General features: G+C 41.4%; 1 protein-coding gene across 3 annotated transcripts in view; it reads left to right on the forward strand.

Moving 5' to 3' along the window:
• The first annotated feature begins 4,519 nt into the window (after positions 1-4,519).
• The window catches only part of LOC120723012 (corticotropin-releasing factor receptor 1-like), a 91,944-nt gene continuing 79,666 nt past the window's right edge, over positions 4,520-16,797 (forward strand). Inside the window, exons 1-2 of one of the 3 annotated variants that reach the window (XM_040014243.1) lie at positions 4,520-5,271; positions 14,219-14,306. In XM_040014243.1, the coding sequence (XP_039870177.1) occupies positions 5,242-5,271; positions 14,219-14,306 (118 nt within the window). In that variant the 5' untranslated portion in view covers positions 4,520-5,241. The other 2 variants (XM_040014245.1, XM_040014244.1) reach the window with 2 other exon arrangements.

Below are 16,797 nucleotides of genomic sequence, written 5' to 3' on the forward strand. Positions count from 1 at the left end.
AGCATCCCCACAGTAAAGCACAGAGGTGGAAACATTATGCTCTGTGGCTGTTTTCCTGCTGAGGGTTCAGGACGACGTCACCATACTGAAGGACCAGCAGAAGGGGTCGTGTACACTTCTGCCCCTCAGCTAGATCACAGAAGATCTGAAGTTAGGTTTAACAGCATGGTAATGACCCAAAACACATCACCAAGACAACAAAAGAGCGGCTAAAGAAGACTCACGTTAAGGTCATGGAGTGGCATCGCCAGACTTCAGTCCTACAAAAGATCTGTGGAGGGAACTAAAGCTTCAAGCCGCCAAGAAACCTGAAGGATTTAGTGTTTCTGTACAGAGGAGTAGGCCAGAATCTAGAAATGTCTAGTTTTGTGGTTGCAAATCAAATTATAACTGTTAGGAAATTTGTGTTTTTCTGGATTTGTGGTTTATATTATGTCTCTTTCCATTAAAATAAAAGGACCGTAAAAGTGTGAGACCGTTCATTTAATGCTCGCGGTGCAGCTGGATGTTCAGAACTATTTCAAAGCAGTGGACAATCAAATATTGCATTAAAAAAACAAAGACGTGCATTTGTTTTCTTCACTGGAATAATGTGATCAAGATTTCTTACTTGATAAAAGACAGTCTGACGTGACCTCTGTTGCACAATCCACAGTGCAGTTCCACTTCTTCCAGTTCTGAATGAAGAATTAACATCAGTGTTTTAACCATGTTTTCTGGGTTAGGACGCCAAGACATGGATTCAGAGAACTGGAGTTACTGGTTTATCGAGAAAAAAGAGATAAATGATCTAAAAGATCTATTTATTTTTCTTCCAGCTGTCCTTTAATGTTTTCCACTCTGTAGAAAGAATATGAACAGCTTCATTAATGCAATTAGAAATAACTTTTTCACTCCAGACCATCTTCTGTCTGAACTCGTCGCAGGATTCGTCTGCAGGTTTTCACCGCTGAGTGCTCTCGTGCGAACGGGGCGTTTATCGGGACCTTTTACGGGGACCGGACACATGCTGATTACATAAATGTGTTACGCCTGCTTTGTCATCCTCCATGCATCTGGAATGACCCTTGGCACCGCTCTGCACACACACTCGCACACCGACACGCAAGCACACACAGGATTGTGTTGAGTCTCCAGCACTGGGGATGTTTCATGCCTTGATTGAAGATAAATTGTGTTTCAGATTAAACCAGAAGGAGGAGGGGGTGGACTATATTGTGCTTGATGGTGAACTCCTCCAGCTGCAGGAAGAAGGGATTAAAAAAGACCATCTTACACAACCTTCTTGAAATAAACCCGGGTGGCCCCTCAGAAAATCTACACTGAGAACAAATCACACGGCTCCACTGCAGCATGCACGGCACCTGTCAGGGATATTTTTTAGCACCTGACTGCTAGTCTCACAGACAAGCATGCATACGGCTAGAAGCAGGCTAAAGAGTGGAAACAGTATCCTAACCACATAACCCAGTTTGTTATGGTCCCCCTGTTGCCACTACTGACACTTCAAGAGATAGCATACTCAGGGGAGGGCACTGTCACCTTGGATAAAGGCATCTTTTGATTAATGGCTCCCCGCGCGTCACTGGGTCTAAAGAAAGCTTTAGCGCACTGTGCATGAAGCATTTTGTGCACTCAGAGCCTCAGCGGTGTGGTTTTTGGCAGACATGGCATGAGAGTGTAATATCACATCTGATCATTTAATAGTTAAAATATGAATCAGGATCAGAATGAATACAGCCAGGAGAACTTCAAAACTAGTACAGGGCAGGAATTAACAGTTATTCTGACACATCATAATAAACCTGTGTTTTATGGCATACAAAAAATAAAGGGGTTAAGTAAATGTTCAGATTTGGCTGTTTTTGTCTACTGGAGAGATTAAAAAATGGACAATAACCAGAACATCTGAATATAATTATACCTGACAAGCTGGGATCAGAGGATATTTGACAGTTTTCCGTCATAAAATGACTGAAAATTGTTTCCCAACTTGTTTTGGCGCACGATCACTTAAAGTGAAGCAATGCGGACAAGAACAAGCGTTTCAGCCCAACAACGATTTCCCTCAAAGACTGTTAAGTTTTAAAGGTTTCTGGGGCCCCGAAGAAGGCAAAAGCTGCTATAATTTTTTATTTATGTTGGGCAGCTCGGTCTCACGACCTCTAATCTGTTTCTGGACACAAATTTACATCTGTCTGGTCTCATATGCTCTGATTTGTGTCAACGTATTGATAATAAATATTTTCCACTGTTGTAGAGTGAAAGAAATTCCACATTTGGAGGTTGGAAGATTTGATAGAGGAATAAATCATTTCCCCACTTGCACCAGACGCCACAGCTGAAGTCATACAGCACACAGATTTTAAAAAATTCATTATTACATTACATTCAACTTAAAACTCATTATTTGTTTAACACTTTATCATTTTAACATGTTTTATTCTTTATTATTCAAAATGATTTAGTTACGTCTAGAGAGAGATGATAGTTTTGAGTAAAATGCAGTGGTTACCACTCTTTTTGTGTTTTCCTGGGTTCCTGTTACAAAATCATGACTGCAATGAAAAAATAAACTCGATATCTCACAAATTAATACATTATTGTTTGAGACCGGCCTGATTATATACAGATGCAGAAGTGCTAAAAACTGCAGTGAGGGAATTTCTAGCATTTCACTGATCACACTAATTAGCAGATCTCTGTGTCTGCAGATGCACCATTACAGTTGTCACAGTCTGGCGGTGGCAGACTGTATTAATTGTGAAGAGTGGACCCAAAATGCAGACACGAAGGAACTTGGACCAAAGCTTGAGCATTAACAAAAAGCGAGCCGTTTAATAAGGCTGGTAAAAAAGGTAGAAAGAAAGGGCAAACTGAAGTAAACTAACATCAACCTAAACTGGAAGAACTAAATAAACAACAAGAAAAACCTAGACATGAAACTTGGAAACATGACATGGAAACCTTGGCGTGAACAACAGACGACCGGACCAGGAATGAACAGAAACACACAAACTAAATACACACAAGGTTGATTAGGGGAAGTGGAAACACATGGGGAAACAGCTGACTCTAGTCTGACATAAGGAGACAAAGGAAGCAAAGCTGACTACACTGACATAGGACACAGACCTTCAAAATATAACAGGAAACGTGACGCAGACAAGACAATATAAACTTGACAACATAAGACACGCAGCATGAAACACATAAAGTGCAAAGGGAGAGGGAAACTTAAATACAGCGGTAGAAAACACAAATGGAAACTAATAAACAATTTAGCTACCCTAAAGAACTCACACATATCATCCAAATAAACTAAAACTCAAAACGCTGGGTCAACAGACCCAGGAACGTGACAACAGTTTATGGTTGAAGCCTGCTAAACGAGCTTCCTTCCATCAGATGTTAACTTGTTAAAAGGGGGATCAACAATTCTCATCCAAATATATTCACTACTAGATCTAGAGGGAAAAAACGCTAATGCTAATGTAGAGTCTTATGAGTGCCGTCACTGTTGCTGTAGCCAGCTTTTATTAAACACGTGACTCCCACACGCCACCTGCGACTCTCAAGCGAGGGATGAACGTCCTTCTTCAAATAGATGTTTTCTTACTTGGTGTTTGTTGATGATGGTTGAGAGTAATAACTGCTACCACATGAGTCCAAACATAAGACCACAGCATGACTTGCATTACTTTCATACTCAATGAATTATTTCTGACCATTCTGACCCTTGCATGGGGACATTGCTCTGGAAGAGCCTTGTTTCTTCAGTCGTGTTTTTAATGACCAGCAGGGGGCGACTTTTAAAGTCCCGTGTTTAGAAATGTACAGGAAAACATCCCTTTGGTTCACGTGCTCTGTGACCTCAGTAAACACAGTCCTGATGAGGTTTTGACTGTTTCAGGTCTTACTGAATACAACATGATATTAAACTTAAAAATTATGCTGACAGTTACAGTGACATAGATATAAAGCAGGACAACCGTGTGACTGAAAAGTTGGTTTTTAAAACACCAACTCAATTACATAGAAAACCCTCATGTCAAGGCTTCATAAAAGGCGATGACACTTTATTACCAACTTTTATATACAGTTTATGTCCAGGCCTCATATGTCCTTGGCTAATACAGTAAAAACCCACCCAAGAGGAGATCTATTCAGAGTAATACTGACTAATAATAATAATAATAATAATAATAATAATAAGCATTTTTTTCTTATCCTCTAACCTCTCTGGGACGCCCCACGCACACTAATGAAAACTTTAATATTAAGATTATTTGTAATTATTTTAATTGCTGGAGTCGCAAATTCATTCCCACTGAGATTTTATTTACAGTGATTTTGACGCTCATTTGTACTGAGTTGTATTTAAAAAGATCCCCGGGGATGCTTAACTTTATTGACACACTGGGAACCATCTGTCGATCTTGGCTCACAGCGAAATCTGTTGACTCTGCGCTCTGGCACTAATTCGTCTGGAAACGGGGGCACATGATAAAAGGGTTCCCTTCTCCTGGATGCTTGATAAGAGCACAGCGATGCGCGCGGAGCCTTTCACAAGCAGCTCACCCCGGGCTCGTCTGCTTTTAACTTTCTCGCAGCAGTGACGTCTAGATTGCGCGGGGGATTAAAGATTAGGGTCTGGAACACGGGCAGTCATTGCATAATTAACTCCACGCAGAGGAATCGAGTTATTCCTCAGTCACACTGGATACACTCGACAAAGTGGCACAACGTGGGGGCGTTGTGGGGACGCTGTGCACCACCGCGGCGGCTCCGCGCAGGAGTCAGAAGCTGGATGGGAAGCCGGGCGGACGTTAGGCTGTAGCTCGGGGAAACCTGCCGTGAAACCATGCGTGGAAAAGGAGTTTTAGTTCGTGGGCAGCTTTAAAGGTGCGATAGTGTTTGTCTGGATTCCGGTCCTGTTCACGGAGGCAGCGATTTCACGGGAAACCAACCCTACCAGAGAGGTGACAGGCTGCTACACCCCAGCTCCGCAGCTCCTCATTAAATGATCCTGACAGTGTCTAACCTCTGACATTACCCGGACATCTACACCCGGCCTGGCCACGCGGTTTTTTCTGGGTACAGTTCAGTCAACACCATCAGAAAACTGCACTGCTGGGACTTTTTCCACTCTCAGTAACAAGGATAAAATACTTCAGTGAAGTAACAAGAAGACATTTAGTTCCACGCATGGAAATTATGTGAAAAATAAAAGGCCTGGAAATGCGTCGCAAATGCTTTTATCTGCTGGGGGTAAGTTCTGCGTCTTTTTGCGCCTTCGTCTTCTCGCCTTTGGACATTTAATTAAAACGTCCTAATAACAGCTCGGGGAAATCTATGCTGTTATCGCTGATTGCAGTTGAGCACAGTCTTGGTGTGAAGGCTTTAACACTATCCCCCCATCCAGATGTCGGGTTTGGATATTGTCTCTGTCTCAGATTGCTATTTTAAATCAATTTTCATTAAAGGGACGAGAATCCGAGTTTGTCTGAACTAAAATGTTTTAACAAGGACAATAATCTCTCTCTCTCTCTTTTATGTGTAAATATATAGTTATAGCACTTTGCGTCCTATGACTTTAACTAAGCGCTGAAGCTTTGCTGAAGCGTGCCGGTGCGTTTTTACTTGTAAACACTGAAACTTGAACCAGGACTTTGGGTTAAGGTGGCATGAGAAAAACGATCCCAATGGCACGATTCCATACCCTCTGAAACCGGAGCTCAAGCACTGGTGAAGAAAAGGGGCAAAAAAGCGGACCTGGGACACATTTCCTGAGATGAAACTGGGTGTTTTAATGCAGCAAGTGCACTCCTTTAATATCGAACAAGAAAAGCGAGCGCGGTGATGTTGAAATTTCTCCAGCCCCATAACGCTGAGATCTGATATCACTCATGCTGTGACCCCTTCCTAGCAAAATGGAGAGCGAGCTGAGGCAAGAATAGGGACATGTGATTTGTTGCACTCACTTGCTGATGTTGTAGATGCCCGAGGTGAATTATTTCATCCACCTCCTGCCCATTGTGCAAAGTGCTGCTGCACTAAGAATAGTCAAGAATCCCGTGAGCCCTTTTTTAAAACCCCCCTGCTTTCTATTCGCGTCCCCATTGTTGTGATTTAAGACCCCACACTCACAGCAGCTCGCGTACTGAATGTCTACTGAGGTCATAAAAGAACAAACACCGGACTGTGTGCAGCTTTAAGGTGCGTGGATTTCTGTGCTGGAAATGGGGCCATTTAACGGTGTGGAAAGTAAAAGTCATGCGTGCAACATTTTATACAGTTAAGGAGTGAAGTATTTGCGTAGTGGTGCCTTTGCACACCTAAATCAGATTAATGTCTGCATTATTGCATTGTTTGCACTGAATTATAGATGGAGCCGATCACATTTAGATGCAAAGCTGGGTGGCTGTAACTTCTCTTCAAATCTATTTTAATATATGTCACCACTTTTAGATACCCATCTGAGTTTGAGTAGGAAGCTGTTGGCAAGCACACCTTGAACAGGATGCCATCACAGAGCGATGTCACAAATCTACCCAACGCTCATGTGTTTGGACTGTGAGGAGTGTAGGGAGAACCAAAGACTGTATATAAAAGATGGGATGCATATTAAAGCTTCCGCATTGGCGTTTTGGCTGAAACTATGTATTCAGGTTTTTGGAAGCACGAGTTACCATATTTGAATAAAAGTATGGAGTGCTGATTCATCAGCTAATTCTGATGTAAACATGCTTTTAAATCAGTTAATGTTAAACATTTCCATATGGGAGTCTGTGAGGATTAGAGGAACTGCACATTTGGCACCAATTCCACTCAGTTTTTCTCCAGAGCAGGTTGTTGGTTGGGTAGAACCTACAAGCTTTCCACAGAAAATCAGCAGCCAATCAGGAGCTTCAAACCAGGTATCCTCTTACAGTTAAGGCTCTACTGAGCCGCCCTTCAGCAGGTGTAAGTTTCACAATGACAGATCTTTACTAAATAATTCAAAGTGATGACATAATTATGATGTCTTTATAAGTAGAATGATAATAGCTATTTCACTGCTTTGTTTACTGTGTTTTGTCTCATTTGTGGATACTTACAAGTATCGAGAAATGGAGAGAGACCGAAGTTTGCGAAAAACTGCATCACGTGAAATACAAACACGATCCAGAGATCTAAACGTTGCGGTTATTGTGGGTACCTGTATGTGGCGACACCCTTATCACTGCGTGTTCTTCATAATAAAAACAATAGATTCCACATCATGCTGTGCCATCGTTCATATACACAAACACTGTCTCCACCTGCTTTTATTTTGAATAGATTTTTATCATTCTCGTGCCAGAGCTGCCTCGTTCAGTCACGTTTGAGCGAGCAGCAGGAACGTTCGAGCAGAGTGACATTTCGCAGGTGAACCACACCTCAAACCTGCGTCTGTTTTTTCCCGCTTCAGCATTTTTCCTCATGCTGGTTAATAAATCTCAGTCGAAAGCCGGTTTACGACTCTGCAGCAGATCCATGCCGGAGGACCCTTTAAAAGTGGAGACGGTTTTCAGCTGTAAACGCAGCCAAACTGATTCTCTAAATTAAAAGGAAAAGGATTAAAAACTGAATTAGAGTAAATACTGGAGGCATTGATCCGTCACTTTGTTGGCAAGAGCAACTGTGAATCATTCTGAATAGACTGTATGCCATAGCAGTAGATTGTTTTTATGTAGATACAATCTCAAATTAAATAAAAAAAGGGCAAGAAGACTGTAAGCTGTAAAAAAGAAAGACTTTATTATGCTCCGTATATGCATGAAAAGAGGCATTAAATGGCACATGGGACCCAGGAAAGTCTGGGATCAGCAGCTTTGTGCCCGTCCTCAGGCATCCATCCCGAGCGTGCCCACTTGGGAAGCCTCTTCCTCCACTGTTTTTATGCAGTGTCCTCATGTGATGTGGATCATGTGATTCAAACAAGAAGTGGAGATTTGTTTGTTTTATTTTTTTCTTTTGGGGTTTTTTTCAGTTCAGTATCTGATAGAGTAAAATAAATGCTTCTGAAACATCAGTACATCGCTGGCGGTATACTCTTTCATGCATATGGTACTGAAATACTGCTTTTGGGATTTTGTCAATATGAAGCATGATTTCTAAGGTGAGACATGCACCTGTCCACAGTGAACCCTGCCTCTTGTTCTGTGGCAGCTGGGCTACAGGCAGGGTAGCCACCCATTTAATAGTAAAAATACTTAAAACAAGGAGGCTTTGTCATCTTTGTCATGATATAGTATCATCCTGATTCTGTATTAAGTTTATTACTTGTAAAGATGCATTTTATTGGCAAAAATAAAAAATAAAAAATTTAAACTGCAATTCCTCTAGTGACCACTTGAGGCGCGGTCCAAAAGTGAGTGAGTCCCCATGGAAGTTTTCCATGTGACATCATACAGACATTGCTCAGGAGTTGTCTACCATGTTAGATGTGATATAGCCACCACTGATGGGGAAAAAGGTATATTCTTGGTTGCAAACCGGGGGCTTCTTGTTTATGATTGCTGGAGGATTGTAGTGGTTCCCTGTAGTTTGCATAGAAGATGCCAACTTGCCTGCAAAGGCGCGCTGCACACCAGTACCCAAGCTGCAAAAAGAAAACAAAAAAAGAGACAAAAGCAGCACAAACCACAAACAGACAATGTTCAAGTTCAAAGGTCCAACTTTATTGTAAGGGAAACAGACCAGAGGTTACCAGAGGGTCACTGTCCGTCTCCAAGCCTGTGCAGATGAGTGCTGAATAATCAATTTCCCAGCAATTCCCCAAAGTCCAGCAGCAACTCATCAGCTGGTCAGGGAATACACATTTTTCCCGCTTGACTGGTGGCTGCCTTTGGCCTTTGTGGCATCATGTCTGCTAATTTCAGTCACTGAAATTGACCTCGTGACTAAGTTTTGTGGTTTTGGAGACTTTTTAAAATTATGAAATGACAAATTATTATTGTTCTAATAATAACGCTTCCTGTGAGGTAAACAACAAGTCTGTGCTCCAGTTTTGGTTTTACTCGTCTGTTGCACCTGCACAGTTTATAGATGCATAAACAGCGTCCAACCCACAGTGGAAATATGGCCACTTCTGAATGCAAAAAACAAAGTGATGTTGATCCCAGATGACAAATCAAGGCTTTAAATCAGTCAGTGACTGAACCGTCTTCTGTAGCGCCCTCCGTGTGTCAAAGCTGGCATTACTTTGCATGTCTTTCTCATTAATGCCTAAGGACTACTGCTTAGTGTTCACCTTTTCCTCTTTTAGTTCCGTGTTTGTCTTTGATGTTTCTTGTGCCATACTTATTGTCGCTTCCTGTTTTATTTTGGAAAGTTTTTTATGTGTTGGTCTTCCTGTCTTAGTCTTTTTTCCCCACGTTTTATGATTGTTTTCTCCACACTTGCTAGTTTCACCTTTGTCAAGTTATTCCTGTGTATTAGTCGGTAGTCCTGCTTCTTTTCTGCCCACTCTTATTGTTTCTTTTTTTTTTTTTTTGCTTCTTGTTTACAGTGTGCAAAAATCCACCAAGCCAATCTTTTTTTTGTTTGGGATACTCATTCCTTCATCCTGAACCTGCGTCCTTTCCCTGAACTTTGGATGAACATTTCACACCAGGTGTTTGGGACTAATGACCCAAGCCTGTCCTTTACATGAACCTCAACGATTTGACGCCGTTAAATCACACATAAAACGTGGAAAACATGCACACATGACATACGAGGTGTGGGCCAGAAGCAGTGTGACATTTATACACAGGTGAGTGCGTACGGTAAAGGCCACTTAAGAGTGTTTCTAAACTCTTTCAAGACCAAATATAATTTTCTAGAGAAATTAACAGAAGCTAAAGCGGTTCATGTGCATTCATGGCAAAAGATGACTTTTTGCTGCCCTGTATTTCTAGCGAGTCATTAGAATTTCTTCTCCAGTTAAAGAAATTAATCATGAAACTGTGATGTTACAGAAAACAAAGTTAAAACTCTGAGTATTTCTTTCATTTTGATTTGAAAAAATCCTGCTGTTTACACCGTGTGTCAGTTTGTAATTAAATGGAAGGAGGTGGATGGTCGGTCTCTGCGCCCTGATACCTGCCCAGGACTCACTGAGCGTGAAACAGACGCAGCAAGCGACCCAGAAAAACCTTTCTGTGAAATCTGGGCCGCTCTAGCATTTTATATGATGTGACTTCATACAGTGTGAATGCTTGACGCTGCTGTGACCAGCAGGTATGAATGTGCTTTTGATACAGGAAAAAAAGTGAGGATTTTTGATGAATTTAAAGCACCCTTTCCTCCATTTTTCTCTCTGAAGACGGGTGAAATGTTTAACGTTTCAGGTGCTGTATTATTAATGGGGATGTTTTATTTACGGAGGAAATGAAGCATTGGCTTCGCAGGTAATTGTAGCCACCCTCTTGGATCCGCAGGGATCAGCCTGTATGCTCAAGGACAGCTGGGCGGAGATGTAACAGAGTTTGGGGTCACTCTGAGAGGCTGAACAAAATCAAAACTAATGATATTTTACAGTTTGTGTCTCTTCCGCCGCGTGTAGAAGGGTGCTGACAGATGCTGTGAATTCAGCAGTGAATCAGCTGTTAGATGTCACTGGTGCAGAACTATTTTTTTTCTTGTTGTGTCGCCAGCCTTCATTATTTGGATGCTTTCCAGTCGAGTCACTGGTCCAGGACGAAGGGATTTCAGTTGTGTTTGGATGAAATATTAATCCAACCACTGAATTCCACTGTGCTGGCATTTAACAAAGCCATAAATACAGGTTCTCCTGTTCTCCGTCCCGGAATAGAGCAGATGTTATCTAATGCTGTTATCAACTGTCGGCTCTTGAGACGCAGAGTCTGTAGTTTTAAAGAAAAATCTGCATTATTCAGTGTTTTCACCTCCTGCATAGCTGAAAAAAGGCTGATAGTAGCGCGATCCAGTAACAGAAAGACTTTAAATTTAGCATCAAAAGTCTTTAAGAAGTCATTTCTTCGTATCAGTGAACACAAGATTAGTGGGCTGTGAGTGCAGACGATGAAATGCTCCAAATTTTGGGGGCATTTGCAGCTGTTAATTTATGCATCATCCACTCGAGGGACAGAAGGCATTTACTGATTTTTAAAACAATACACAAATACCATAAAGGTCTTCCACACTGATATGATTTTGTTTTAAAAAGACCACCTGCTCTCATTCCTAATGCATCGAATACAGCTGCTTTCCTCCAGGCTTCTGGCTCTTGTGTTCAGGCAGTTGTAAGACACAATAAAATGTTCATAAAGGATCCCACGTTTAGGGTGAACTCACACGAGCTAATGATACACAAGCATGTTTGATCCCTAAAGTCCAGTTGTTTTTTCTGATTGGATCTAATGACGAGTCTTAAGGAACTTGTTACATACAATCCTGTAAAAAAGTGTTTTTCTCCTTCCTGATTTCTTAGATTGTTGCATATTTGTCACCTTATATATTTCAAATCATCACACAAATCTCAATATTAGACACAAATAACCCAATTTAATACAAACCTACCACACCTGTGTGAAAGAACAGCTGCTTCCTAAACACAATAACTGCTCGTCTCAGTTTTGGCAAGAACTCCAATCAAGCATGTGCGATAACTGGCAATGAGACTTTCACAGCACTGTGGAGGAATTTTGGCTCCCTCTTCTTTGGAGAATTCTTTTAATTAAGCCACATTGGAGGGTTTTCCAGCATGAGCCATACCAGAGCATCTTGATCTGATTTTTAAGACTTTTGACCAGGCTACTCTAAAACCTTCACTATTTCGAGTCATTCAGAGTGCTCAAAGAGTGGATCACTGTTCTGTTACATATCGAAGTCCTGAAGCAGCAAACAGCTCCAGGCCATCACACTTCCACCACCATGTTTGACCGTTGGTATGATCTTCTTGTTAGTTTTACGCCAATGCAACAGGATTGAAAGTTCAGCCTTTGTCTCGTCAGTCCACAGAGTATTTTCCTAAAACTGTGTGAGGGCTCTCACTGTGGTTCACTGGAGTACCTTAGAAATGGCTTTGCAACCCTTTACGGACTGACAGATATCAGTGATGTTGTTTCTCAGCTGTTTCTTTAGATCATCGTATGATGTGCCGCACTTTTGTCGGGCAGCTTCTGTTTAAGTGGTTTCTTGATTCAACGGGTCTGGCAGTAATCAGGCCTGTGTGTGGCTCGTGAAATTAAACTCAACCTCCAAAAAAAAAAAATGCAGTTAATCATACAGTGAGCGACGAATCAAGAATTACCTTTTTTTCCCTTTACACTGGACCAGCTCTGTTTGTGTAGCTTCTTTCCCTTTAAAACAGACTCATTTAGTCTAAAATGTAAAATTTGAGGTAAAAACTTTTTCCCAGCTCTGTCAAGATTACTTCTTTTAACTGTTAGTATTCTTCATATTACAGAATCACCTGCTGAGAACGGCAACTTTTTTGTGCTTTTGTTGAACTTTGGCACAAAAGTTCGCACACTTTGGTTATCCTGACCGAACTGACATCACCTCGCTGCATATCGAGTTCATATTGGTAGCATCTCCACTATATAACCAGCAGCAAGCTTATTAATTTCCTTGGAGTGAAGCTAGCCGGATGCTGGTACCGCGGGTCTTTCATTCTTTGCATCCTCCTCCTCAGCACTGGAGCTGCTGTGCTGAGTGTCTGTCCTTGATCAGATGTGAAGAAGAGCTCTTTGCAGCTGACAGACACTTATTATCACCCAGGCACAATTTGCATTTCACTGCAATGTCGTTTTACTTTTCATCCACAAAAGCTTTCAGAGTGATGCGAGTGCTTCTGTGACGTAAAGGCTGTCCTTTCACTGACATTAGCACGCAGCTACCTGCTGAGGAAAAGGACACAAATATACGTTTTCGCTTTTGTTTTGTTTTGTTGGACCAAAAAGACAGTGGAAGTGTTGGAAATATATTTCCACATTTCTTATGTGAACTATGTGGTTCCAGCCAGCCTTTAAACACTGAATCATTGTTGGCTGACCGTTTGTTGTTACTTGGCCGCCTGCTTGACGTCCTCCCAAGACTTTATAGCAACGGAAAACTTGATCATGAGAAATGTTAAATTCATCTTTTTTTTATCAGAAAAGAAAATCTAGGATGAGTAAGAAACCCCAAAAACAAATATATCAAAAGCTCATACTCACAGTGTCTTGCTGTCATTGGAGGACTGGTAAAAATAGTCTTTGTACACGGAGTGAACTTTGTGTGGATGTTTTCACTGATTATGCTGCTCTCTTGGATTTGCTTTACAGTGTCAAATCACAGCAACAGTTGCCTCAAGGCGCTTTATATTGTAAGGTCGACCCTACAATAATACATACAGAGAAAAACCCAACAATCATATGACCTCCTATGAGCAAGCACTTTGGCGACAGTGGGAAGAAAAAACTCTTTTAACAGGAAGAAACCTCCGGCAGAACCAGGCACAGGGCGGGGCGGGGCCATCTGCTGTGATTGGTTGGGGTAGCAACCAGCAGTATGTTTCTGCCTACATCGGGAAAAGGATGGCTAACGGCTTGGCTCGACAGAGATGGTTAAAATCTTAAATCACATTTTAAACTTAAAATTGGGTTTAGAACTTCTCACTCCTGTTGCAAGCTAGTAAAACTAGGCTAGTCTACACTTTCTCAGGGAGGCAGACCTCCGGACCTGAGTTTGTGGGAAGGTGCAGAGCTTCGTATCATGAAACTACGAAATCTGTTTCACTCGGGCCCGATCTCCACATCCACACCCGTCTTTATAAAAAAGTACTACACCAGCTGATATTACAGAGTATTATGTGGCCTTAATGGTAACAAAGTCGACTTGGATGTGGCAGAACAGGATTGCCAGATGTGTTGTGATGTTGTTGTTTGTCAGATGAGATAAGACGCCGTTAGCTCGTGCTGCTCGTTGTTGATGCTGGGAGTGGAGAGGGCATTGAGTCAAAGCCCTCCGTCTAAGTGTTGCATCCTTTGAATTTTTATGGAAGGTTCTTAACATAGCAGTCACTCCAAAGGCTATCAGAGGCAAGGCGGTCATGCCATGTCTCCCAAGTTACATCACAATTCGCCAAAGCATGCCCAATAAAATCTTCTCAATCACGAATAAAGTTGTATGTTTAATGTGTGCGTGTCAGACTGAAAGAGCAGGACATATTTGATTGACCTCTGTGACTTTCCTCTGTTTGCAGGTGTGCGCCATCATGAGCCTCCTGCCTTCAGCCTCGTTAGCAGATCTGACATGTGAAGCTCTGCTCATGCTGTCGGGGAACGTCTCGTGTAAGTTCTGGACAAACATCAGCTGGATTTTTATTACAGCAGCACGGCTACAGCAGCTGTTACAAGCTTTTAAAAGGCGCTCATTTCCCAGTACTGTCCAGCCAGTTTGTTCTAGCTGCCCCACTGTTAGTACACTTGAGATTGAATTGATTTTCAGTCTTTTCCATTTCATGGCCATAACCACTAAATGTCAAACCCTCATCCTCAGTCACAACTTCCCCCCTTGTGGATATTAGAAAACCGTTATTTTCCTACTATTCCGTTTCCTCGCAGACCTCTGCAGCACACCCAGAGGACTCACACAAGCACGCACAAATGCACAGGAATGATGTTCTTGTTATTTGCCCCAGGATACAGTCATAAAATCATTCCAGGTAGCTCTTAACAGAGTAATGATAACGCTCTGTTATCATGCTGTCACCCTGCTCAGCTGAACCGATTTCATTCGCTTCATAATTCATCAGAAATTATCTGCAGAGGAAATTAAATTATTATTTTTAATTATCTTTATTTGTTTTGGTAAATCTGTTAAGACGTTATTTAAATAAAAATGTTCATGACTCATTATCTGATGTCAACAGTCCAAAACCCAAAAATATCCAGTTTATTAAGCTATAAAATTATTAAACCAATAAAAGATCGCATTCTTAACTGGAATTATATGGGTTTTTTAAATGGGGGCAAACCACAGAAACAGAAATAGTAATGAAAAGAATTTCTCATTAAGTCGACTCTGTTCCCTGTAGAAACAGTGTTTTTTTGTTTGTTTAAAAAAATGTGTTAACATAACATGACTACACAGTTATTTTCTGTCTTATGCTTCTGCTATTTATGAACTATGGATTTTGGCAAGCTGTCGCTCCAATCTTGGCCAATGGAGACACGTGTTACATTTTTAGTCCCAGGCCTCGAGATTCAACTCAGTGGCATGCAAAACCTGCGTCACATCCATATGTCACACGTCGCATTCATATTTAGCTAAATGCAATAAAATTTAGTTTGGATATGATAATTACGTTCATGCAAATCTTTTTTTAATTGCAAGCATCGACTCTTTGGTTGCAGAAACAGGAGTTTTGCCTGTTGATTATCTAATTTTCAGTTCACGGGTGACAGACACAGGTGAAATCAAATGGGCCCAAGCAGTAAATCATATGTTAACCTGTTCAAATTTCCTATTTTCCATATGCAAAGAAAGAGAAGTAAATTCTGACACCAGCCTGAGAGGTTAATGTGTGATTTTATGTAAGTAAGCAAGAATACACTCAACTACTAAGCAGCTACACTCTATTACACTCTAATAATACTTACATCACAGCTCCACATCTGGAAAAATGGAACATTTTGTTTTAAAACTTCACCTTGCAAAGTCTTCCAAAGTGCCACTCGACCCTCTGGGCCCTGCGTTTGACATCTCTGATCGAAATAAAAGTACTGGGCCATATTTCTGAACCTTTAAATTCACCTGTTTTCTGTCCCAAGGGTGGATAAAATCCCCAACAAAGCCATCTGCCTTTATTTGTGAAAGAATCTGTGAAATTACACCACGGCGTAATGGACAGAAATCTTGAAGCTGTGATCAGATGACACCCAAATCCAGTTTTAGCTTTTCTGGTCGACCCACCGTGTTTGAGAAATGCAGAGTATGACCCAAAGAGCACCATCCACACAGTCAAGCATGGAGGTGGAAACGTTATGCTTTGGGGCTGTCATTCTGTTAAGGGAATGGAACGACTTCGACACGTTGAGGGGGCCGTGTACCGTAAAATCCTGGATGAGAACCTTCCCTCAGAATCATAAAGGTTGGAAGATGGGTTTTCCAGCAAGACAATATCACCAAGGCAACAAAGGGGCAGCTAAAGAAGTCATACAGTGGCCTAGCCAAGTCATATCATGCAAATCTATTTATAACTTTTATATTATATGTGTGTTTTTTCAGGATTTCATTCAGGATTCATCATTAAAATGAAACTAACAAAAAATTAGAACTTGTTCATTCAGCCGGGGATCAGCAGGAGATTATTATTTCCCTCACTGTACGTCAGCCTGTAACCTTTAAACGGTTAAAGCTACCCTGCTTTTAAAAATGTAAAACAAAATCCTTTTATGCATATGAACAAATGACCAGTGGCAGCTTTTATGCACTTTTCATATTTTACTTTGTTTCATTCATTTTCTTGCCACACGTGGGTGTGAAAAGTGGTTTGGAAACCTCAAATGAAAGCATTAAAATTAAGTGTCACCTTTCCCCCTGCAGAACGTCCTTATCTCCGGATCCTTCTTATCTAATTCCTCTTGAGTTATTACAGAAGTAATAGTCTGACCCTCGGGGCATGTCTGGATTCATATTTGCTGCTACCGTCCCCTTATTGCTGGAGGAAAGGTCTGTCATCAGTGTTTACCGTTGCCCTTTCGTGCTCACCCTTTGTAGCTGTTAAGCTGAATCTAATGAGATTTTCATTGCCTCTTCTAAACTGAGCAAACAATGATT

The sequence above is a fragment of the Simochromis diagramma genome, unplaced genomic scaffold, assembly GCF_900408965.1.
Source record: "Simochromis diagramma unplaced genomic scaffold, fSimDia1.1 OVJJ01000669.1, whole genome shotgun sequence".
In the NCBI taxonomy this organism is placed as follows: Eukaryota; Metazoa; Chordata; class Actinopteri; order Cichliformes; family Cichlidae; genus Simochromis; species Simochromis diagramma.